Source organism: Schistocerca gregaria, chromosome 7 (genome assembly GCF_023897955.1).
Source record: "Schistocerca gregaria isolate iqSchGreg1 chromosome 7, iqSchGreg1.2, whole genome shotgun sequence".
Lineage (NCBI taxonomy): Eukaryota > Metazoa > Arthropoda > Insecta > Orthoptera > Acrididae > Schistocerca > Schistocerca gregaria.
The window spans coordinates 76,045,280-76,072,623 of record NC_064926.1 but is presented as its reverse complement, the minus strand read 5'-3'; the positions used below and the strand labels follow the sequence as shown (position 1 = coordinate 76,072,623).

The 27,344-nt window shown below is 38.2% G+C and overlaps 1 protein-coding gene across 1 annotated transcript in view; it reads left to right on the top strand.

Annotated features, from left to right (window-relative positions):
* The window catches only part of LOC126281289 (multidrug resistance protein homolog 49-like), a 290,653-nt gene that overhangs the window by 170,237 nt on the left and 93,072 nt on the right, over nucleotides 1-27,344 (top strand). Inside the window, exons 11-13 of the mRNA XM_049980112.1 lie at nucleotides 1,531-1,656; nucleotides 24,307-24,510; nucleotides 26,089-26,431. Of these exons, the coding sequence (XP_049836069.1) occupies nucleotides 1,531-1,656; nucleotides 24,307-24,510; nucleotides 26,089-26,431 (673 nt within the window). The remainder of the gene's footprint in view (nucleotides 1-1,530; nucleotides 1,657-24,306; nucleotides 24,511-26,088; nucleotides 26,432-27,344) is intronic.

Here is a 27,344-nt window from a genome sequence, read left to right as displayed (position 1 = left end):
CTTTGTAAGAATTTCCTTTCAGAAGACTAATATAGATATATTTTATCTGTGATTCCTCACTATGTCTAGAAACTTTGATTCATTATGAGGAGGAGGAAGGAGAGATTGTTTTTATCTAAATTATACTTTATTACATTAGTGCACACTTACCAACAAGTGTACTTATTTGATCCTTTTGCTACTGTGGGCATGTATACACATCCTGATCACCATTGCCCAGATGTTGTGGACATGTACGTGTGCACCACTTGGCTTTTCCTATAGTGCTGTGGACGTCTGAATGCTCCGTGAGGTGCCGACCTCTCACTGCTGCAGACAAATTACTTCTATATCTTGGTGACTAAACAAGTTTTGAGTATTTATCGTGCAATATACATGCGTCATTGTGTGCTGTCTTTTGCAGAAAACCTCAATTCTGTATCATGAATTGCTTGTGAATATGGCAATTGTTATGACCACATGATCTGTGATGAAATGTTGTTGATAATAATCCAACCCAATTCAAAAGTAATAGCAGTGTGCATACCTATAACACCAGGAGAAAGGATGATCTTCACTATGCAGGGTTAAATCTGACTTTGGCACAGAAAGGGGTAAATTATGCTGCCACAAAAGTCTTTGGGCACCTACCAAACAGCATCAAAAGCCTGACAGATAGCCAACTAACATTTAAAAATAAATTAAAAGAATTTCTAGATGACAACTCCTTCTACTCATTGGCTGAATTTTTAGATATAAACTAAGTAAAAAAAAACTTAATCATTAGTGTCATGCAATATTTTGTGTAATGTAATTTCTTGTACAGACATCTTTTATTAACCTGACATGTTCCACATCATTACGAAGTGTCGTATTCATGATCTATGGAACAAGTATTAATCTAATCTAATCTAATCACAAGGACATGAGTGGGTACATTGTGTGCAAGCATCCTTTGGATGTAAGACCCATTAACTCAAGAACAAAATGAGATCTCGTTCTGCTCAATTTTAAAGAAAATTTTGATATATTATATACATTTCATTCAGTGCAGTGTATGAGCTAATGCCAACCATGCATAAAGCTTACCTCTGTGACCTCTTTAAAATTTTGTGGAGTGTTTTACTTAGTTTGATGCAGTGCAGTAACTATGATGAATTATGAAAAGAAATTCAGTTCTTTGAGTGAAGATATCAGACTTTAATATGTACAAAAATCAAATTTTTTCATTTCATATTGGCTAGAATGCCATCTCTCAACACAAGCAACATTTTGCATAATTTGATGCAGCACAGTGTGTATAATGGATAATGAAAAGAAATTCAGTTCTTTATGAAGTGAAGATATCAGACTACAGGATGTGAAACAATAAAAAAATTTCACCTAATAGTTTCCGAAAAGTGAGATAAGTATTTCATATCAGCCAGAACACCATCTCTCAGCACAGGCATCGGCCATAACAAAAGCAGTTTTAGCACAGAATGCATAGGGCCCATCTGTAGCAGGGTTAATATCTGTCTGTTCCTTGTAATTTTTTGAGGGATATTGCAGGTGCTGCAAGGACTGGAACTAAAAATCAAACCAGGAGAGACAGTTGCCCTAGTGGGAAGTTCGGGCTGTGGAAAGTCTACTGTTGTGCAGCTAATACAAAGATTGTATGATCCCCAGCTGGGATCTGTAAGTATTAATTTACAGTACATAGTTGTAATTTGAAACTATTCAAGTTTGTGTAGAAAAAAAATTATCGATGTAGATTAAGTATTGTTGTTAACTGTGCATCTGGACTATTTAACTTTATATTTTTCCTTTGGTAAGAGAGTGATTTCCCTCTCGCCCCAACCTCTCTCTCTCTCTCTCTCTCTCTCTCTCTCTCTCTCTCTCTCTCTCTCTCTCTCTGTGTGTGTGTGTGTGTGTGTGTGTGTGTGTGTGTGTGTGTGTGTGTGTGTGTGTGTGTGTGTGTGAGAGAGAGAGAGAGAGAGAGAGAGAGAGAGAGAGAGAGAGAGAGAGAGAGAGAGAGAGAGAACTAGTAGGATTGTTCTAAATTTCTACTGACATCATCAGATCATCACCTCATGTTATAAAAATCTTCAGTACTTCTGTTAAATTTCCGAAACTGGCCAGACTATTGAAAGTTTCACAGCTATACTCATACAACATTAATTTATGACCAACTGAAGTATTTAATGTTGCAGACTAATGTGTCAGTTAGAAAGGTGATGGGCAGTGCTTCTTGAAATAACCAGATTGCAGTACCAATAAAGTGTTCTTACAATGGCAGAATTGGAATTGGCTTCCGTTGTGCTTTAGTTTTGAATCATGTGGAAAGAGTTGACTGGGAAACAATCAAAGTTGGCATTCTAGATAGTGATGTTTTAGCAACCATTTGTCTGTTAGAGTAAAAAAAAATGTTATTTTGGGTCCAGTGTGTTGTCACAGAAAGCCTTTGAAATTGTGTTTTTCATGAAATTCAGTTTTTCATTGGTATTTCACCAGACTTACTAATGTAATTGACATGTAGCTATCTTTTTTTCTGCAGTTTAACTTCCATATACTTTACATATGAATTTATTGTAAAATTTTCCTTGAAAAATATATGCAGGATTAATTTTAACATATTTTACTGGTGTTATTTTTTTAAATATGTTGTAGATGTATGTGTAATGTACTTCTTCACAGATTAATTAAAATTCCCCAATGTTCTGAATGATAACAATTTTCATTGGCTGGTGTAAAGATAGTAAGAATGAAGATTCCTTATGACAGTCAGTTACTCATATTTGTTGTACTCAAAGTACAAAGACAGAACAACAGGTTGATTTCTTGCTGCATGTGCTTCAGCACTATAAAACTTTTTATCTCAATGCCAAATAATGTAGTAGTCACTGTTTGCTATTTTTGTAATGTAATATTGAAGAAACACAGTTAGACAAGAGAAAACTAACTAGTGCAAAGCATTTTATATGACTATATTAAAATATTACTCTGTTCCCTACACAAATCTTGCACATTGCCAAGCTGGGTGACTTGAGTGTCTCAATGATATAACCAGCAGGCACATCAGAGGGTTACCTGTGTAGAGGTCAGACTAACACATTGTACTGGAAAAGAGACAGCAGTCACTTCAGTAATTTCAGGGGCAGTTGTTGAAATGTAGCAAGATAGGCTTAATCCTTTTGCAACCTTTCTACTTCTTTGGATAACTAATTTGTTTTCTCATCTTTGGTTGCTTCCACCTACACACACACTGCATGTTCTTGTGTACATACAGTTACCAGATTATTATTTGTGCATTACTTTACATAATGTTATTATTCACGTCATAATTCATATCAGATGATTCTAATGGTGTATTTAGTTTTGCCTAAAACCTTGTTAGTTGAGAGAAATTAAGAACTGGAGTTGTTCCAATAACATGTAATCATAAAAATGTTGTAAACCAGCAATAGCTTATTCAGAAAAAGACCTAGCTTATTGGATAGCCATAGTTTTACTCTTTCCCATAAGCAGTGTTCTTTCCCTGAAAACTTATAAAACAGGAAAATATTTGTAATTCAAGTTTTGACCCACATGACATTACTTTCTTCATTTGAGGCCTTAGCTTGTTTATTTCCCAGATTTAACATTGTACTCTGAACAAGATAGTACCACTAATTAAGAAATTTAATAAATTAAAAAAAATTTAATCTGAGAATTTTATGTGGAATTCAGAAAACCACTGTTGGTGTGCAGTGTATTAATCAAATAGTTCTTCGAACTTTAATACTTTTATAAACATCTGGCATACAGTAAGCCAATATTATTGTTGGGCTAAGTAGGTTGACCCCACCACTAAATTTGGACATTACATTTTACTTTACAATAATATAATTACTGAATTCATTAATTATTTGTACATCTGCCTTTATATACTTCCACCAAATAATGGGTTTGGAGTTAGCAGCTAGAATTCAATCAGTTAACATCTATGTGTTAGCATCCACTCTTATATGCAAAATGTTGGATTCGAACTATGACCCAGCTAATATTTCAATGTCGATAAAAGCAAGTCTGCGAGTACTGTTCATTCTGATTGCATTTTATACCATAATTTATGCCTAGCTCCCACCTGATTCACACCTGAATATGAAGGTCATATTGAGTAAGATAACATGTATGTGCATAAAGTTCATGGCTAGAAGTCACCCAGGTGGTGTCTCAATGTCAGTCAGCATAATCATGATTGTCAGTGTGTCAGTGATAATATCTGCAATCAGTACATTAACTGGTCTACATCTCAATGAGAGTTGTAGATATTTAATGTACTAAATGCGAAAGTTTGTGTCTCACCACCAGCTAACAAACATGTATGAGTGAACATGTGTATTTTTTTGGTAAGAACTTATTTAGATAGTCTGTCAGTGCTTTGTGGAAATGTGATGAGGAGAGACATAAGTCACAAACTTGTTACATAACTATTAACAAGTTATTTCACCACTGTCTAGCACCAGTTATAATGAGCCACTAACTTGGTTTACAGGTGTTACTGTCTTGAGGGAAAGTTAACTGATTGGTTGAGTATTACTGATGGAATTCTAACTAACAAAATACTAGTATAATGGAAAGGTATCATGAGAACTAGTCATTATTCAAGTGTAAATTAATTTGAATAAATGTGAAAATGTACAAACTCATATCAGTAGTGTTGCATTTGTCACTGAACTGTAGGACCAAGCCGGTCGTGGTGGTTCAGCGGTTCTAGGTGCTTCAGTCTGGAACCACGTGGCTGCTGTGGTTGCAGGTTCGAATCCTGCCTCAGGCATGGATGTCTGTGATGTCCTTAGGTTAGTTAGGTTTAAGTAGTTTTAGTTCTAGGGGACTGATGACCTCAGATGTTAAGTCCCACAGTGCTCAGAACCATTTGAACTATTTTTGTAGGACAAAAAATTAAAGCAGTTTCATGATGTGTGACTTCAGTTCTTTGTGTGCCACTGAGGAATTGAATTTATACTGTCAGGTTAGTAATCTTACTCAGTCTAGATGACTGCCTGAACTGGTCTTTAATGGATGAAAACTTGTGGAAACTACAGCCATTATATGTCCTGAGGACATGCAGTTCTATTTAATGATTTACAATGATGGTATCTCCTTGAATAAAATGATCTGTACAAAGTTCTTTGTTACAAACCCAGTTTTGGGCTTCATCACCGCACACATCCAGCACACCTCCTGATGAATCCAGACCAATGAAGTTGCTGCCATGACACTTGCACTAAATGCAGTCAGTGTGGAAAGCTACCCTTCAGGTTGACAAGCATTACATTATTCCCCCTAAGGTCTTCATGGTCTCCCCTTGACCCACCTGGAAAACTGAGTCAGCATCCTATGATGATAAGTGGGTTGCGCTGAAATAAGGAGTTTGGTGGAAAAGTGCAAAATGACAAAACAAGAAGGGCTAGAGGACAAAGGAAAAGCTGTAGAAACATATATGACTGAGAAAGTTGCTACCTGTTGGAAATTTAAAGAAACCTTTGGAGAAAAGAGCAACAGCTATATGAAAATCAAGAGCTCTTTTGGTGAGCCAGTACTAAGCAGAGAAAGGAAAGCTGTTATGTGAAGGAATATATATATAAGGACGAGCTGTACAAGTGAATCAAACTTATAGACAATGTTGTAGAAGCAGAAGATGATGTAAAAGATGATGAGATGGATTATATGATACTGCAAGAGGAATTTTTCAGTGCTCTGGAAATCTAACAAGGAAACATCACCAAATTCACTTCATATGTTAAGGGGGGGAAACGCACATACGAGGTTGACCCCACACAAAAATTGCACCATAATTCTACAGAATGAAGTTGTGACCTTCTGAATGTACAGTGTTTAAACTTTTGTGTACACCAACTGTCTGTCGATCGCTCTGCCCCACTGCAGCTGCTTAATGCCAGTGTGTGAAGTGCTTTACGGTGGAATGAGTAAGAGGTTTGTGAAATAGTGATTTTGTATAAGTAACTTGCTTTATTCATTGTGTCAAATTATGTGGTTTCTAACCTGTGGCTGGCACCAAAGATCTCTGTACTTCGAACATTTTTATGTGTCAATTCACAAATGAAGTGTAAATGAAAGAAAAAATGATTGTGTCACTAAAGAAGTAGCATAGCACTAATTATTAACATCACTGTTTAGCATTATTCTGTTTGGATTTTATGGCTGATACTGCTGAAGTGAAGCAGATTTACAGGAGATGCAACATTCCTCAATGTTATTGGCATAATTGAATAGTAATTTGAAAAACATTAACTTCATTTTGTAATAATTCTTTAGTTGTTTAGGTTTATTCATCTTAATTTTGTGTTCTATCAATATGAGAACATTATTAAAATAATATAGAATGTACATGTGCATGAGTTTGACATACTACCTACTCATGTTGCTTACCTATTTTTGTGTAGAATATGTGTTTGTGAATAACGTTTCAAAAAACCCTGGACAGATATGATGTCTTATTTGTCACTCTGCTAGTAGTTAATGCTCACTCATTAAGCAGCTGCAGTGGCTGGTAGAGCAAGTGACAAAAAACTGGTGTGTACAAAAGTTTGAAAGCCTGTACTTTCGGAAGGTCATAACTACATACTATCAAAATTATTGCCCAATTTTTTGTGTGGGGTCGATTGCAGGGGCTGATATCTTGGATGTGTGCTTTCTTCTTCTTGAAATATTAGGTCAGGTTGGTGACATTTCCTTGTAAGTCAAAACAAGACATCTGGAGTAGATGACATTGCCTCAGAACTATTGAGTTACTGGTACTAGACAGAAAATTATTCCATCTGCTACCCCAGGTATCTGAAACAGACAAAATACCTCCAGACTTCATGAAGGGTGTAATAATCCCAAATCCATAGGAGACAGATGCGAACAGGTATTAATATTACTGAACCGTCAGTTTAATAAGCCATGGTTACAAAATATAAGGTGGCACCCAAAAATAACAAGGATTTTTTTTACAAAACATTGCGTATTTGACAGAATATTTTCAAAACTTTAACATCTACAAAATAGTATCCATCAGACATAATACTCTTGTGCCAACATTTTTTACATTGGTGGAAATCATTTTAAACTCATCTGAAGTTATGCTGTTTAGTGCTTCAAAAGAGTTTTTTCACTTTTTCTTCATCTTGAAAATGGCTCACTTATAGGGCAGTTTTCCATTTTCATTCCTATCAATATCTGGACATCACCCTCCATGCCATTGGGGTTCTTTGTTGTAGTCCTGGGATCCACGTTCAACTCATGATGAGACTGTATTCATGTGAATTTAGACAATTTGTATGGTCTCTGTGCGTCCGCTGTCTCAGGTGTAGGGCACAGATCAAATCCCGCGCTGTGTGTTCGTGACTAAGTGTGTCTGTGAAATCTGAGCAGTGCCACTACTGCCACTAACCAGCTGCATGAGGAGATGCCTATCTTGTGCCCAGAGAGATTTGAGTGCTGACATCATGTACCAACATGATACAGTAAAGTGGATTACCCAGGGCATAAAAATTTCCAGTGTAAGGAAAAGGCAACTGCACAGAGAACTAAAATATAATAAAGATATAAATATCATTAAATATGTTAGACTCTATAAAACCATATTTAAAAGAGTTGTCAAGGCAGCAAAACAACTGGCAAACAACAGGTTAATTTTAAATCATAAAAATAAGACAAAGGCTGTGTGGTCAGTCATTAAATCTGAGTTAGGTGTTAAAGCCTGTAACCAAGAAATTCCAAAAATTGACATTGAAGGAAAAACTGTTGTAAATCCAACTCAAATACCAGAGTACTTTAATGAATTCTTTATAAATGTAGCAAAATCTGATGTAGATGTAGCAGATTATCACAACAAAGTAAATCCCTTTGGCCTAGGCAAAAACTCTGAAAACTTTACAAAATTCTCAAAAGTTTCTTTTGAGGATGTAGAAAATGCTATTTTAACATTAAGAAACAAAAAATCTGCAGGTTGGGATAGAATACCCACCAAAGTTATTAAAGTGGTACACAATAGAATTGCAAACCCACTAGCTCAGATAATAAATCAATGTTTTGAAGAGGGCTGTTTCCCAGAGGTACTGAAATATGCTGAAGTCAAACCACTCTTCAAGAAGGGATCAAGAGAGATCATGGGAAATTATCGTCCTATCTCAATTCTCCCAGTCCTATCTAAAATATTTGAAAAACTTGCTGTTGCTCAAATCCAAAACTTCATTGCAAAATATTCTGTTATTCTAAACAATCAATTTGGTTTTCAGCAAGGGAAAAACACCGTAGATGCAGTTAACAGTTTCATTGAGAAAATAAGTACGTCATTAGACAAGAGAAATAAGGTGGCAGGAATTTTCTGCGACCTCACAAAGGCATTCGATTCCGTAAACCACGCATTGCTTGTTTACAAACTTGAAAAGTATGGCATTGGCGGCAGTGCCCTACAATGGCTTAAATCCTACTTATCCAACAGAAAGCAAAGAGTTAGCATTTCTTCAAATGGCGCATATTATTTTTCTGACTGGAAAAAAATTACTCAGGGTGTTCCACAAGGCTCCATATTAGGCCCAGTCCTATTTCTCTTTTATGTTAATGACTTACCATTAAATATCAGCTCCCCATCAGTTCTGTTCGCAGATGATACTTCTGTCTTAGTTGAAGATCAGGATTCAGAAAAAATTCTCAAATCTGTGATCAGTACCCTCAGTACCTTAGAAACTTGGTTTCAGCTAAATGGGCTGAATCTAAACATATCTAAGACTCACGTGATGCAGTTCAAAACCAAACAGTCAAAATGTGAGCAAATTAAGATTGTACACAACAACCAAGTTATAGAAGAAGTTGACTCAGTCAAATTCTTAGGTCTAAAAGTAGATGAAAATTTGAGGTGGCAGGCACACATTGAATACCTTGCAAACAAATTGAGCAGCTTTGCATTTGCAATGCAAATATTATCAACTGCAACGGACATTGACACGCGGAAAGTAGCATATACAAGCTACTTTGAATCCATTATTAGGTATGGTATTGTTTTTTGGGGTAACTCGACAAACATAGTGCGGATACTAAAAATACAGAAAAAAATCATACGAAATATGTGCACTGCCAATCACAAAGAACCATGTCGACCATTATTTAGGAAACTCAAAATATTAACTCTGCCATCCTTATACATATATGAGATTATTATATTTTTGTACTCCAGACGCGACTTATTTGAGGGAAACCATTTTGTCCATTCACATGATACCAGAAACAAAGAAAATTTTATGCTCCCCACCCACCGCCTCAGACTGTTTGCCCAGGGACCTCAATACATGGGAATGAAAATTTTTAATAAATTAAAAGGGAACAAGTTGATGCAGATGAATTTAGGTTCACTTAAAAGAAAGCTATATGAGGTACTGACAATGAAGTGTTATTACTCAGTGAATGAATTCATGCAGGACAATCTGGAAATTTGAGCTGGGTACAATGTGTTACATGTTCCAAGAAATATCCTTATAGTGTTGTTATTTATTATAGTGCTATCATTAATTAATGTAAAAATCATTGTAATTGTTTTATAAATTTTTGACATGTCTCCTGTACGCAAACCAAATGGATTGCAAATGTACGTCATGAGATGAATAAAACACAATTCACAAAAAAAAACACAATTCACAATTCACAATTCACCACTGAGCAGTCACCACTGACTGGCCCACCACCATTATGCTCATGTTGAAATCATAACAACATGTGCAAAAGCTAAACATCAGTCACACAAACCCACATTTTCTTGCAGCTCATCAGATCTGCTCTCCAGTGGGGTTCTGTATGGCAGCTGTGCCACAGAAATGCATGAATGGACTGGAGCTGCTCACACCCAGCACAAGCTAATTGTGTCACATATCCGTCAGTGTGCATATACACTGATAGGCAAAATTCTGCCAACATGTGTGGTTGGCAAAATGCAATGGCAGTGTGACTTTAGCCACCATACGGTAAAGACACATTTCCTCAGGATATTTTGAGCAGTCCGCAGACTTTGTAGGTTGAGCCAACATGAGCTCCTCATTGGCCACTCTGGAAGTTTGTTTTGCACTCCCCAGTCATTTTTGATTTTGTTTCAATGTTTCTGTGGAGTACACAGTGCCCCACTGTCATGAAGAAACTTTGTTTCATTCCGGACATGTAGTTCTCCTGCACTCACACACTTGGGTGACACACTTGTCACCGAGGAGTGTACACCCTCTGGGATCGATGCCATTATTGTGATCTCTGGTTAATGGACATTGCCTTCAGATTTCAGTTTTGTCACCTTTTCATTTACTTATTTGTATGAAACAAATACATTTTTGACAGATGCGTGCATTATCAATTTCCATCACCATAGCCTACATCCTTTATGTAGTGCATGGGTGCTACAATAAAATCGGCTCAATGCACAACTCACATGTAAGCAGCAATAGCAACGCATTCCTGCTTTACTGTTATTATGATGGACTCTGATAATTGATGATAAATTAAACAACTATCACAAAATTCATGCTTTGTACCAAGACTGTTCTTGAAGTTACACAAATTATTTTCTAAAGCCAGTAACTTTATTTCTGATTCCGTGATGTGAGACAAGAATGGGGATGAGATGATAGGACAGAGGGGCTGGAAACTTTTGGGTGGAGGGTGTGGGGACAGTATGTTACCATACGTTGAGGCCAGGATAATTGCGGGAGCGGAGAATGTGTTGTAAGGATAACTCCCATCGATGCAATTCAAAAAAGCCGGTGGTGGAAGGAAGGATCCAGATGGTTCAGGTAGTGAAGCAGCCATGGAAATCAAGTCCGTTGTGTTTGGACGAGCCTGCGGCACGACATGCGGCTGAATATGACACACTTGATTGCAACGGCTGCTTCACTACCTGAGACATCTGAATTCTTCTCTCCACTACCAGCTGTTCTGAATTGTGCAGATGGGTGTTATCCTTACAACACATTCTCCACTCCCATAATTATCCTGGCCTCAGCCTGTGGTAACATACTGTTCCCACACCTTCTGCCCAAAAGTTTCCACGCCCTCTGTTGTATCATCTCCTCTTCATTCTCATCTCTGTTTATTTGCAACGCTCTGCCAGTTCATCTGCTTGTCTTTCCCCACTCTGCTCCTTTTTTTTTGCTCCTTTTTTTCTTCATCTCCCTGCCCCAGAACCTCATGACGCTGCACTTGTTGACAGTCTAGTTCCACACACTCCACCAGACAGCATTTATCTCTCCCCCCTTGTATACTCTTATCCCTTCCCCATCCCCTTCAGTTTGCTGCTTTGATCCCTTGTGATAGTTGCATTCCGGCCTAAGATTCTGGAGTCGGCGGTCATGTGTGCATAAGGTGTGCTTGCTTGCTTGTGTGTGTGAATAGTGTATGTGTCTGTCTTTTGCTGATGAAGTCTGTGATTGAAAGCTTTACGTAAGTGTCTTTTAATTGTGCCTGTCCACAACTTGATGTGTCTTCTTTACAGTAAGTAGCAATCGCTTTTCCTATATTGTTGAGATGCAATTTTCAGTTATTTCTTCAGACAAACTTAGCTGAGCAAAACAGACTATATGATAATTGGCCAACTATTTTCATTTTATTTAGTAGATATACCATTGTTTTGGGATGACTACCATCAAAGTATCATTTAGGATGAATGGGCATAGGTAGAGGGTGTGTACCAGCAATGCAAAATATCCTGTTGCAGAGCATGCTCTACCACAAGACAGTCATGACCTCAGTGCCTGTTTCACCAGATGCGCCATCTGGGGTTTTCCCTCAGACATCAGTTTCTCAAAACTCTGCATAAGGAAACTAGCGCTACAACATGTCCTTGGTTGTCACCACCCACCTAGGCTTAATATACATTAATTTCTTTGATCTCAGCATTTCTTCACAATAACTATTCCTTTCTAAACTCCATTTTAGTTTTTTACATCTTTGAATTTCTGACCTGTCTATTTTTCGTCATCCCCCTATCTCATCTATTACATACAATGCACTTAGCTTTTCACTCTTATTAATTTATACACAATGTTTTAGCGGTAAGCTCTGTCATGTATATTATACTGCCTTCCACTATTAAGCTCTCAGGTTTTCAAATCTCATTTGGTGCAGTCCCCAACCATCAGTCTTTCCTTCTAATCCCATCGGGTAAGTCTCCCCTGTCCTGGGGTTCGGGGTGACCTTTCCATCTCCACCCCTTACCCCTTTTCCTAAACCTCTCCAGTCCTTTTCTTTCACCCCTCTTCCTTACCCTTCAACCCTTCTGCCAAAAGAAGGAGCCACTGGCTCCAAAAGCTTGCATACATGAAACATTTTTTGTATGTGTGTTCTACTGCTGCTTGGTGAGTAGATTTCTTTATCTATACAGTTCCATTATATTGGTTTGGGATTTGTTATATACATTTTTACTAACTCAGTGTTTGGGCTGCAGACAGAAGTGAACATTCTCTTTGTTGGGATGGGAATTATATTTATACTTTTAGAGAACTGTGTCTTACTAGTTTCTGCACTGCTCACAGTAAAGCTGCTTAAAAATATTTCTAACCTTTTTTGAGTCCTTCCATTCCTTTGCTGCTTCTTGCAGTATTTTCACAAATTTCTGTGTTAGCATTTATGTGTCTGTACTGACTTAACACTAATTGGACATGTAATTTCTATTAGGTGCAAACTAATTTGGTTTCCCTTATTAACTTCCCTTATTCACTTTCCAACCCTCTCAAGTGTCAATAATGACCCACATTTCTTTATTAATCTCATAATTACCAGGTATCATTTTTAAGTCATACAGTATTTGTTACAGCTCACCCCCTACAAATACAGTTACTTATGTACTTTTGTACGGTGGGACATACAATGTTCTAATTGAAAAATATAGTAGACTAAATATTTGTACATCTTCTTCTAGACTTTCATATCAGTGAATTCTTCAGCAAGTTTGTGACCTAAGTAACATTTACAACTCATTTAAGTTGTACAGTTTAAAAGGCCAGTAGCAAGAGACTGTGGTCATGTGTGTATATGAGATGCATTTGCTTCAGTGTGTGTGTGTGTGTGTGTGTGTGTGTGTGTGTGTGTGTGTGTTTATGATGAAGGCCATGTTGGCCAAAAGCTTACTTTACGACAGTCTTTTTGTTGTGCCTATATGCGATTTAGCATTTCCACTGTATGATATTGTCAAATTTTACAGTTTCATTTATCTTAATTTTATCTCAGTTTTGTTTCAGTATCTTTTTTTTTGGGAAGAACCCAGGAATTTTTTCATCTGGGACAAAGCCGGGAAAAACCCAGTGAATTGTTTAGAATTCCAGGAATTTTTTTATTGTTTTAATTTTCAGTTAAATTTTTATAACTTTGACTGGTAAGAACTGATACTCTAACAAAGCATATTACTGTATCTCGCTACTGCAGAATAAACTGTAGCAATAAAACACGTATGAGAGAAAAAAAAATGAAAATAAAACTTATGTTGCAAAGGAAATGCACCATATAAAACAACAAATCACAGTGCTCATAGCCCGCATCTCGTGGTCGTGCGGTAGTGTTCTCGCTTCCCACGCCCGGGTTCCCGGGTTCAATTCCTGGCGGGGTCAGGGATTTTCTCTGCCTCGTGATGGCTGGGTGTTGTGTGATGTCCTTAGGTTAGTTAGGTTTAAGTAGTTCTAAGTTCTAGGGGACTGATGACCATAGATGTTAAGTCCCATAGTGCTCAGAGCCATTTGAACCACAGTGCTCATACAAGCGTCTGCCAACAGAAAAATGTTTCAAACGCTTCACAAACACTATGCATTGTTTCATAACAACAAATTGCCTCCGATGAGCATGACGTCACAACTGCTTACATTAGATTCGTTTGAGCGGTTGCAAGAAAGCTTATGCACATGTGCAGTTGAGTCGTGTATGAGTAGTACCTTCTCCTGCCTCTAGCTACAGCAGTGTGGCAGTTAGCTGTATAAGCAGCCAGATGCTATCTGTAAAAATCTTACTGGTGCACCTAAGCTGCCAGATTCGTGTATGCGCAGCAGGCTCGGAACTAGGGGGTGGGGGCAAACCGGGGTATCTGGCCCGGACAGCAGTTTGGAGGGGGGGGGGGGGGGGGTCGCCAAATTCATATTATTGAGGAAAAAGAACTTGTTTCACAAAGCGCCTAGCATGCAGCGCACATTGGTCTAACAATTACTCATATGATTTTGAATGCGTCCCTGATGGTTTTTGAACATTTTTGATCAAATTCTAAGTTGATTTCTGAATGAATCATAAGTTAATTTTTGAATGCTTGCATAGTGTACGTGATGTCTGTGCCAGGGGAATTCCTGTTGCATCTAGAAATAAACTTACCTGCAGTCAAAAGGGGATGGGGCTAAACGAACTGAGTGAATAAAGCCAAGCCAGTTGCTGTGTAAGTGGTTGACTAGGTTTGCAAATGATCAGCGTTGTTATAATTACTAGTGAATTCCATAGCTTCAGACTACTAGAGTGGAAATAAATGACTAACAGGAATAACAGGCAACAAAGGTTATGAATTGTCTTCTCCGTGTATCCAAAAAATGAAATTTTGACTGAAAATTTTGGCCAGACCGCTACACTACTAAGGGCCAGCTGCTAAAGTTCTATACTGGGAGTCGCACAGAAGATGCATTGGACGAACACATAATAACACCTAACTGGAGAATAAAAGCGGGATAACTAAACTGGTGATTGTGGCAGGGTTAGTAAAGTTAACCAGAGAATAAGTTTTTGACACTGGCAGGAATAGTTACATAATCAGTGATGACAAAATTGATTGTTAGGATGAGGAAGGAGAAGAAATGGGGACTCACACAAATTGCAGAAGAATGTGATTCCAAATTCATATAAAAGTTTTGTGCTACTCCTTTTTTATCTCATGCTTCAGAAGCTAAAGAGTATGAATGAAATGTAAAAATATTTCCTAACATAAAACGTTTTGCTTGTAGTAGGCCTAATAGGCATTTGACATAGGTACTTCATGAATTATATTCTGTCGTGTTATAAAAATGACCATTTATGCCAAAACAGTTTCATTTATTTGGTGTGTGTAACAATTGCTGCAATGTTAGCCAGGCCTATTTTGTTTTATCTATCAGACAGTGACAAAATACATGTAATCAGATCAAGAAACAACATGACTCATATTTTTTTTATGTATCACACTCCTCAGAAAGATGTGCACTAAAAATGAAGATATCTTTGAAAAGATGATTTTTAAAATTTTTGGCGTCCTCCCTCAAACGCTCGAGGGAGGGGGAGTGCCACTATCTAATATCGCCCGGGTACAGGAATATCATAGATCTGGACCCAATGCACAGAGCAGTCTGAGTCGTAGTGGGGAGGTGGTAGTCTCCACATGACTCGAGTTACGTGATTTTGCTGTTTCCTCTTCGTTTATTGCTCTCATGTCAAATGGAAACAAAACGGTTTTCTGTGGCTGGGAGCTATCAAGTGAATTAAAATAGATTCACATAACTACAGAAGGCTAAAATATGTTATTAATTTCAGATTTTATTTTGTTTCCACCTTTCTGACATTCAAGCATTAATCGCCTTGCAGAACAATGAAGTAATTTTTGTCGGTTTGTTAAAGAAATTTGACTTTATTAATCTTTTCTGCTGAGGCAGTCAATTTATTTGAAATGAAGTGTTTAATTCAACACTATTGGGTAGTTTCAACTGTTCACTGCATTTCAGGTTCACGTTTTCATCTTCTAGCATGTGGGGCGTTATGCCATAATAAAGAGCCAAACACGAGATAATACAGTACAGGTACTCTAAGGAAATATACATCTGAATCTGGACATACGAATGTGCACTTTAAGCCGAATTATGCATTTTAGTATGGTTCATAAAATTCCCATGCTCTTGGATTATCCTCTAATGTCTTGTTTCCTTTATGATGTAACATCTTTTAATGTTTTACACATATGAATGTACGGGCATCCTACGTCGTCATAGCTGTGCAAGGGTGGTGTTGCCTGTTATCTCTGGCAACTGCTGAAACGAATCGAATTCTAACAGATCGCAGAAAAAATTTGGAACGGTTGTTTGAAAAGCATTACTTTCAAAGTAAATTTCCTTTTTAGTAAGGTGACCTCTGTGCGTGAATATCTGATGAATTTCTTAAATCACAGAGCATTTGACTCTCATTCAAAAATCAGATCTTTGAGGATGATCATTCAGAATATTTTCGAGCCAATAGATGAGTCAGCATTATGCAATGATAATGAAATGAATGACAGAATAGATTTATTTTCCAAAGACGGTGAAATGTGTTAAGTCAGTGGGGAATATGGCATTTAAACTGAACTGTGGTATCGGTGTGTATTTTGTGGGTAATGGGCACATGCAGACTGTAGCAGCTATGATTTTCCTGAAAACTACATTTGTGACTTTTGCTCTACTTCTTAAAATGATTTGTTTTATTTTCAGACTTATTTGTCATATTTCTTTATCTATAGTCATGACATACTATTGTTGTTGTTGTTGTTGTTGTTGTTGTTGTGGTCTTCAGTACTGAGACTGGTTTGATGCAGCTCTCCATGCTACTCTGTCCTGTGCAAGCTTCTTCATCTCCCAGTACCTACTGCAACCTACATCCTTCTGAATGTTCTTAGTGTATTCATCTCTTGGTCTCCCCCTACGATTTTTACCCTTCAAACTGCCCTCCAATACTAAATTGGTGATCCCTTGATGCCTCAGAACATGTCCTACCAACCGATCCCTTCTTCTAGTCAAGTTGTGGCACAAACTCCTCTTCTCCCCAATTCTTTTCAATCCCTCCTCATTAATTATGTGATCTACCCATCTAATCTTCAGTATACTTCTGTAGCACCACATTTCGAAAGATTCTATTCTCCTCTTGTTCAGACTATTTATTGTCCATGTTTCACTTCCATGGCTACACTCCATACAAATACTTTCAGAAAAGACTTCCTGACACTTAAATCGATACTCGATGTTAACAAATTTCTCTTCTTCAGAAATGCTTTCCTTGCATTGCCATTCTAGATTTTATATCATCTCTGCTTCAACGATCATCAGTTATTTTGCTCCCCAAAGAGCAGAACTCCTTTACTACTTTAAGTGTCTCATTTTGTTATCTAATTCCCTCAGCATCACCCGACTTAATTTGACTACATTCTATTATCCTCGTTTTGCTTTTGTTGATGTTCACCTTATATCCTTCTTTCAAGCCACTGTCCATTCTGTTAAACTGCTCTTCCAAGTCATTTGCTGTCTCTGACAGAATTACGACGTCATCGGCGAACCTCAAAGTTTTTATTTCCGCTCCATGGATTTAAATACTTAATCCAAATTTTTCTTTTGTTTCCTTCACTGCTTGCTCAATATACAGATTTAATAACATCGGGGAGAGACTACAACCCTGTCTCACTCCATTCCCAACCACTGCTTCCCTTTCATATCCCTCTACTCATATAACTGCCATCTGGTTTCTGTACAAATTGTAAATGGCCTTTCGCTCCTTATATTTTACCCCTCCCACCTTCAGAATTTGAAAGAGAGTATTCCAGTCAACATTGTCAAAAGCTTTCTCTAAGTCTACAAATGCTAGAATGTAGGTTTGCCTTTCGTTAATCTAGCTTCTAAGATAAGTCGTAGGGTCAGTATTGCCTCTCGTGTTCCAATATTTCTATAGAATCCAAACTGATCTTCCCCGAGGTCTGCTCCTACCAGTTTTTCCATTTGTGTGTAAAGAATTTGCGTTAGCATTTTGCAGCTGTGACTTATTTAACTGATAGTTCGGTAATTTTCACATCTATCAACACCTGCTCTTTTTGGGATTGGAATTATTATATTCTTCTTTAAGTCTGAGGGTATCTTGCATGTCTCATACATCTTGCTCACCAGATGGTAGAGTTTTGACAGGATTGGTTCTCCCAAGGCTGTCAGTAGTTCTAATGGAATGTTGTCTACTCCCGGGGCCTTGTTTCAACTCAGGTCGTTCAGTGCTCTGTCAAACTCTTCACGCAGTATCATATCTCTCATTTCATCTTTATCTACATCCTCTTCCATTTCCATAATATATTTCTTGTATAGACCCTCTATATACTCCTTCCACCTTACTGCTTTCCCTTCTTTGCTTAGAACTGGGTTTTCATCTGAGTTCTTGATATTCATACAAGTGGTTCTCTTTTCTCCAAAGGTCTCTTTAATTTTCCTGTTGGCAGTATCTGTCTTCCTCTAGTGAGATATGCCTCTAGATCCTTACATTTGTCCTCTAGCCATGATTAGCCATTTTGCACTTCCTGTCGATCTCATTTTTGATACGTTTGTATTCCCTTTTGCCTGCTCCATTTACTGAATTTTTATATTTTCTCCTTTCATCAATTAAATTCAATATTTCTTCTGTTACCCAAGGATTTCTACTAGCCCTTGTCTTTTTACTTACTTGATCCTATGCTGCCTTTACTAACCATCTCTCAAAGCTACCTATTCTTCTTCTACTGTATTTCTTGCCCCCATTCTTTTCAGTTGTTCCCTATTGCTCTCTCTGAAACTCTCTACAACCTCTGGTTCTGTCAGTTTAACCAGGTCCCATCTCCTTAAATTCCCACCTTTTTGCAGTTTCTTAAGTTTTAATTTGCAGTTCATGCTCAATAGATTTTGGTCAGAGTCAACATCTGCCCCTGGAAATGTCTTACAATTTAAAACCTGATTCCTAAATCTCTGTCTTACCATTATATAATCTTCGAACACTTTCTAGTATCTCCAGGCTTCTTCCATGTATACAACCTCCTTTCATGATTCTTGAACCAAGTGTTAGCTGTGATTAAGCTATGCTCTGTGCAAAATTCTTCCAGGCGGCTTCCTCTTTCATTTTTTATCCCCAATCCATATTCACCTACTACTTTTCCTTCTCCCCCTTTTCCTACTATCGAATTCCAGTCATCCATGACTATCAAATTTTCGCCTCCCTTCACTATCTTAATAATTTCTTTTATGTCATCAACATTGCATCAATTTCTTTGTTATCTGCAGAGCTAGTTGGCATATGAACTTGTACTACTGTAGAAGGCGTGGGCTTTGTGTCTATCTTGGCCACAATAATGCGTTCACTATGCTGTTTGTAGTAGCTTACCTGCACTCCTCTATTTTTTTATTCATATTTAAACCTATTCCTGCATTACGCCTATTTGATTTTGCATTTATAACCCTTTATTCACCTGACCAAAAGTCTTGTTCCTCCTGCCACCGAACTTCACTAATTCCCACTATATCTAACTTTAACCTATCCTGTTCCCTTTCTAAATGTTCTAACCTACTTGCCCAATTAAGGGAGCTGACATTCCATGCTCTGACCTGTAGAATGCCAGTTTTCTTTCTCCTGATAACGACATCCTCTTGAGTAATTCGCGTCTGGAGATCCAAATGGGGGGGGGGGGGGGGGGGGGGCTATTTTACCTCTGGAATATTTTACCCAAGAGGATGCCATCATCATTTAACCATACAGTAAAGCTGCGTACCCTCGGGAAAAATTACAGCTGTAATTTGCCCTTGCTTTCAGCCGTTCACAGTACCAGCACAGCAAGGCCATTTTGGTTAGTGTTAAAAGGCCATATCAGTCAATCATCCAGACCATTGCCCCTGCAACTACTGAAAAGGCTGCTGCCCCTCTTCAGGAATCACACATGTGTTTGGCCTCTCAACAGATACCCCTCCATTGTGCTTGCACCTACAGTACGACTATCAGTATCGCTAAGGCACGCAAGCCTCCCCACCAACAGTAAGGTCCATGGTTCATGGGGGGGGAGACATACTATTATAAGTATCAGATATAACTTTGTAACAATATTCATTTTATTGATATACAGTCATGTTATAATTTCTCACTAATGTCGGCATTACTCCAAAGTGGTGTCGAAATTGCCCAGACGACAGGGAAATACCTACGTCCAGTAGACATTGCTATATACGCGTTTTTCACTTTATAAATGGAATTAGTTTAACAAAACTATATTTTTAATGAAAGCAGAAATCCCCAATTAAACATAAGGTACCTCAATAAAAAACATAACTAAATCAGAAGAAATGTAAAAATTAAAAATGTCTTAAGGTGTCAACTTTTCCCTGGTCTACCCTAACTGTTTCGAAAAAAATGATACAGTACAATGTAATGTATCGAAACAGTGAAACAGTTTGTATTTTGTGATCGTGTAGGTCTTCACGTAGTATAATTTTGAAAGTCTACTGTATAAATATTGTCATAAAAACAAAAATGAGGTCTGAGAGTGCCAATCATTTCGCAGAAAGTATGAAAGTTTCACTTAGGCATCTTGGCAGTTTTGTATTTCCTCCAGCAAGTGCGCTGGTTTTGTGTCATGTGACTTTCATACTTTCCAATTGGCTGAGGACAGGCTTTGTATGTTTGACATAACGCATTGTCCAGAGAAGAACAAAATCAGTTGAAATTTTACTGTTTCATTTCTGAGTAGATGTGCTGTACCTATTATAAGTTGTAGTTTAGAGGTATCATTTTTGATATCGTCTGTCTGTTATTATTTGCCCCTGCTTTGAATAGAAGCACTCACATAGCCATAATACAAAAATGTCGTTTCACTATTTCAAACGGGAAACCACACATGATGTTCTTTCTACTACAGCAATGGATCTTATGATCTGTGTATCAGTGCCATCTTCATGTATTTATCAAGCTCGACTATACTCGCAGCACATGAAATGTCCACACTTTGTATCAAGCCTCCTACTGCGTGGTCAACGTCGTGCCTGATGTTGCGACTGCTAGAGTTGAATGTGCTTACCACAACTGGTTTGGCTGATGGTGGACTGTCTGTAGAACACTGAGTGGGTTTCTGTCGTATTGCACAGCACTTGTTAATTATGGCGTCTTTGTTTCTTTTAATCGATCCCCAGTTTTTGGAAATCCATGCTCCCTGAAGCAAGGATCCAGTAATGTTGTTTCATAAGGAATTGCTTTATCTGCAAACTTTTGAACGAGGTGGGTACAGATTTCATCCTCAAGTTTAGCAATTATTGTATTAATGGCTCTGTTGCTGTAATCTGAGTTTTTCAGTCTCGGACAATGGCTTTACTTTATAAGACAACTTTTGGCAAGATTAAATTTCTTTCGTTGCTAATTTCTGTTGTGACTTGCTCAAAAGGAGATGGTATTTCACAAGATTTTTCAATAACTGATCTGTCTTCATTGGACAGTTTTGTTTGTGAATCCACAGTGAGGACGGCAAGTGTGCTCTGCAAAGGCTCTTTGATTTTCAAAAGCCTGTCAAATATTTCATACGTGGAATTCCATCTCATAGGGCAATCTTGTTTCGGTGTTAAAATAGGGAAGCACATTTGCTTCTGAATATTGCATAATTTCCCAAGTGTCTGAGGACTTCATGTAATTGGTTCAAGGCTTGCATGCACAATTAAATTCAGTTATCTGCAAAACAAGGCACATTCCACCATTTGCACATCACTGCCTTCACCATACTTGGTGCATTATCTGTAGTGCACACTACAATTTTGTTTGTAATACCCCAAGTTGAAGTCACATTTTGTAATTCATTGGAAATGTTTTCAGCTTTATGATTGTCATGGAATTTAAAACTAGATAATAACTTCAGATTGCAGTTTTTATGAATGAAGTGAGCAGTCACTGCAATATAATTCTCATTTTTCACAGATGTCCATTGGTCAGTCGTAATGCAGATGCAGGATTCAGCTTGCACTCACATGAGTGAGTGTGTTGTCAAACACTTGAGAGAGTTAACTGTTGTACTGGGGGGTTACATAGTTTTCATTCAATAAATAAGTCATTTTTTCTAAACTCTACACTCTCAGCTACATTAAATATAAGTTACTCTTTAACAAGTCTTAAAATCTGTTCGTCTATTTTGGCTCGTTGGGGTGAAGACACTGGTCTTGGTGCAAATCCAGTAACCTTTGTTTGTCTACCACACCAACCCAGAACTGAACTGGTGGAAGTGCTGGGTATTTCTTGCACAGTTTGTTCACCTTGATGCATTGGCACTGAAATGGCAAATACCTGAACAGTTGCTGTGGAAACTGAACTGGCTTCATCACTGCCGAGATTAATAAAAACTGGTTTCGAAAGAGTTTTACTTAAATTAGCTGTTGGCTTCTTATGTCGGAAATGTCTGTTTAAGCAAGAAGTTGAGCTACTTTTAAATGACAACACTTCGGAGCACAAGTTACATTTAATTTTCTCAGGATTCATCTTCAAAAAAATAATCCTACACCGCGCTTCATTAACGCCATAGCTGAAGACAGAAGAAACAATACAAATGGAACTGGAGGCAGCAGCAAAGAGCAGAAACAACGGATACACTACTGGGATTCCCACATTCCGTTAGTATGGGTAATATACTTGTCCTGCTAATTTCCATGCACACAAAAGGAATCATTGTGGAGAATAGACACATTGACTATAGACTCACAAATAACACCATATAATTCGAATAAATAACAAAATTTTTGTCCCCCAAATCCACCGTGATTTCCAGCCTTTCCCGTTCATCGCTACACCATCAGTGACCGTTCAACCAGATTGCTTGCAAGTATACGTACATCCAGTGTATGTATATGTCTAAAAACTGCCTCTCTAAACCTTTTTTGTCCAAAATGTTGTAGGTTTACTTGCCTTTTTAATATGATTACTGTACATGAACAAGGAAGTGTAGGTTATACGATACGTGTAATTTAATTGAATGTTTTTCACAATTTTATTATTTTGGATGCGAATAGTGTGCATTATTTTATTATTTGTTAGTGTTTGTCAAGCAGATATCACCCCATTTTGGAATAGGGCAGCCAATTAGAAACAAAGCTTTATTTTTGGAAATTTTAAGCTTCATGCTGTTGCGTGTAAAAAAGATTTCGACACTCTGAAAGCGTTTTATGGAGTAGTACATTAAACATGTTTCAGTATCAGTGCCATGCCCAAATCTCATCCAAGATACAGTGGAATGAAACGCGACTGTTTAGATACAGTGAATCCGTCCCAAGCACAAGTGGCCTGAAACAGTATTATTTTGAAACAATGATACAGTTTCTTTGTCTGCCTCGAGATCAAATTTGGTCCAGTTATCCAAGACAGAGGAGAATGAAACATCACTGTTTCGAAACACTGGAACACAGCTGTTTTGAAACACTGAAACAGTTCCACATATCAATACACTGTATCAAAACATAGAAACGTTGGTCAAGTCTACTTTGTATATCTGTTGTCATCAGATGGCGAGATCATTTGACATGAGCTATGACTGGCTTATAAAAGCGCATTGCAAACTTGATTTCAGTCCTTCAGAAAGTAACATGTGGTGTTCGGTGGAATTCAAATTTATACTTTTGTAATACGATAATATGCAGTTTATGTGTTGCTGCACATCAGACATCTTTCCAAAGCGTGTTTTTTCCCCTGAGTTTCGTTTTTTAAAGTGCTGGGAAATTCAATGTCAGTGTATAAAACCACAACCATTGAAAGGATTGATGAGTTTTACAGTTCTGAGGAAACGTATACTGCTACTCAACACAGAAAAAGTGTATTTTCATCCAGGAGAAAGTGTATTGTTAACTGGGAAATGCAGGAAAAATCCGTGAATTTTTGTCCCTCATCCACGTTTAAGCCAGCTGTTGGATGTACAGCATCCACTAGCAACACCTGTTATATGTAATATTCCATGTTGTTGTGGCCAAGAATACGTTGCAACCAAAAAAGGAAGTGTTAACACTTGCTTGGTTGAACATAAAGGGAACTGTCACCTGTGGTAAACTGACAAACTGGACTTAGCTGAATGTGATACCTAAGCAGGAAGCCATTAAATAAAATTCGTTGAGACTAGCATTTTAGTCAGGACGGTTCATTATCATGTGCACTTGTGTATAGAAGCAGTAGAGATTTACATACAACATATTACTTTCAACAGAAAAAAAAAGGAAATCAGATAAAATGTAGATGCCAAATATGTGCCAACAGGATTATGATCGATTACTCTTAATCCAGTGGTGACACAAGCCAGAGATGATATTCATTTGGCATCATGTGATGTATGGTGATGCCACCTCTATAAATTCAGGGGGCCCTCAAGCCCTTGATGCAGTTGCCATTTGTTCTTCAAAGATGTCTCCACAACTGGAGACAAAACACCAAGGAATAGTTTTATATACCTGCCAAGGCCTCTGAGCTTGGAAGTTCCAACTGAAGTATAAAAGCTGTTCAGTCTGTGGGACTAGTCTCTTGTCTCTGAATCTAAGTAAAGCTTGATCTTACAATTTTGGTTGATATTTTGTATTCTAGGTGTCCTTGGATGGCTGTGATTTGAGGAACTTGAATGTACGTTGGCTTCGTAGCAACATAGGAGTTGTTGGTCAAGAACCAGTACTGTTTGCAACAACTATAGCAGAAAACATTAGATATGGAAAACCTGATGCAAGTCAAGCAGAAATAGAGAAGGCAGCTATTGAAGCAAATGCCCACGACTTCATATGCCGAATGCCACAAGTGAGAAACAATCTTATCATTTACATGATAGTGATATGTGTACTGTTAAAATTTATTGCTGGCTTTGCTATATTGTAAAGCTTCTAGAACATTATCATCTTGAGTCCACCTGCACATGCACACACAACCATATCCACACGCAAACACCGCCCCCTCTCCCACTCGCCCTGTCCCCCTCTTCCCCCACTCCCCTCCCCTCCCATCCCGTCCCCTCCCCGACACACACGCACGCGCACGCGCACACGCACACGCACACGCACACGCACACACACTGTAACCTGACATTTATCTTTAAGAAATCATTAGTGTACCACAAATATCTGAGTTTTCCCAACATTTTTTTGAAAAATGTCATTTTGCCAAATAGGTGTGATATTTATGTTTATAGTCAGTGAGACAATCTGTCACAGAATGATGCTATTAATGTCATTATTACAATATGAATTGATAATTACAGTTTGTGCTTATTCTAGTGCTGATTCTGGTCAATGCTTTGAAACTGATCATCATCGACTGTGTACAACAGAATAAAGTTTGTTCTAACATTACAGTTTTCTTGCCATTGCGATTTTATGTTTGTATCAGTTGTTGCATTTCTTTTGTTTCATGACGCTGATCTCAGATTGATGTAATCTTGCTGAAATTATTTCTTCTGTATTGAACCTGTGTGATACAACAGGGATAAACTATTCCAAATTCTAACAGTTGTTTGTGATGATCATGTCTTGCTCATTTTAGCTTTGCATTTATGTTGTTGATGTGATTAATCATAACACAAAAAGTGTGCTGTTAAACCCCACTGAAGGATTAGAGTGCTAATGGCCTTGGCACAGTGGTAACACCAATTCCTGTCACGTCACTGAAGTTAAGTGCTGTTGGGCTGGGCTAGCACTTAGATGCGTGACCATCCTGTGTACCGAGTGCTGTTGGCAAGAGGGGTGCACTCAGACCTTGTGAGGCAAACTGAGGAACTACTTGATTGATAAGTAGAGGCTCCGGTCTCGTTAACGGCTGGGAGAGCGGTCTGCTGACCACATGCCCCTTCATATCTGCATCCAGTGATATCTTTGGGCTGAGGATGACACGGTGGCTGGTCGGTACCATTAGACCTTCCAAGGCTCGGTTGGACGGAGTTCATTTTAGTTTAGTTTAGTTTAGGTTAGAAGCATTAGAACAAGAAATTGTATATGATGGAAATAATGAATGGTCCACTGTTCCATTTAATAAAGAAATAAGGAAAAAAGAATATTAAAAGGAGGTTCAAGTCAAAGACATTCAGTACAGTGCACCTCTCTATCCTTACCCTTCCTCCCTCGCTCTCTCTTCCTCACTCCTTCTCCTCCTCTCCCTCTTTAGCATTAATATACACAGAAATCAGAGGTCACTGCAACTGCATATAATGTACATATAATGATTAAAACCTTTCTTTAGAAAAATTACATACTGAGGAAGTGTCATGGGTGACAAAGGGAGGTAGAACATAGCTGTAATCTTCACTGCCGTTTAGTACAGCAGATTATACAAAAAATATTGATTAATGACACCAATGTGTACTTATTATACAGTTAATTTCAACAGGGCTATGATACTCTGGTGGGAGATAGAGGAGCACAACTTTCAGGTGGCCAGAAACAGCGGATTGCAATAGCAAGAGCCCTTGTGCGCAACCCTCGCATTCTGTTGCTGGATGAAGCCACTTCTGCACTAGATACCCATAGTGAAGCCCACGTCCAGGCAGCACTGGAGAAGGCCAGTGCAGGTCGTACCACTGTGCTGGTTGCACACAGATTGTCAACAGTGGTGTCTGCAGATCGCATAATTGTTCTTTCAGGAGGCTGTGTTGTGGAGGAAGGTACTCACTCAGAATTAATAGCACTGAATGGATATTACAGCAAATTAGTAGCAGCTGCAGGAAGAGATGGTGAGTAAAGTATGACAGCATTGTATTTATCTGAAACACCTATGTGATATTAACTAATTTATTGTAACCATCTTTACACATTAATTTGATCTTTGCTCTAAAACCTGAAGACAGAATTGTCTAGTAAGTTATGAAATTCAATTTGAAACTTTTTTCAATATCACCATAACAACATCTATTGAAAGTAGGAACTTTGGACAAAAGGAATTAATTTTCCAGTTTCTCCTGGCATATTTGGTGGTTGAACAATCTACAGTCGTACTGCTAGTCCATAGTGTTCAACGGGCACAAAATTTTGGCGATCTGATGTGTTGCCATCATCAGGTGTGTTGACATACTGAGCTCATGGAGGTACACAGGTGCTTGTATCCTCTCACACAACAAGCTGTTCTGTTCGTCGGTCCATGCCTGAGGGCACACATCAGCATTCACAGAGGGGTTTGCATCAGTGTCTGTGATAGTGTTGATGTAGTTGCTCTGTCTGCCCTGGTCATCAGATTGTTGTGTTTGGCGAGTGTTTTCGTAACTAGCCCCAGTCATTCCAGGTGGATTCTCTAATGACACTGCCCCATAATTTGGAAGCTTGTGTTAAAATCCTGGTAGGTTCATATTCCATCAATGATCCTCTGACAAACAGTGCTCTGTGGTCACCAACTTGTTGAGGTACATTAATTGAGTCTGTCTCTGTTGTTTTTTTGCATTGATCTTCAGTGGTGCACATTGTTTGTCCACACTGGCATGCAACCTGATGACAAAGACAATGCTTCTGTTGTTCTCTTCCACGAGGACTACACTGAGAGATTCAGAGCTTGCTAAATGATGACACAGGAAGATCAACGCTGACAACACCAAGAAGTTGGAGAACAAGACCAGTGCAAACACACTTCTTAAGGAATCGAAGTTAGCAGAAGGG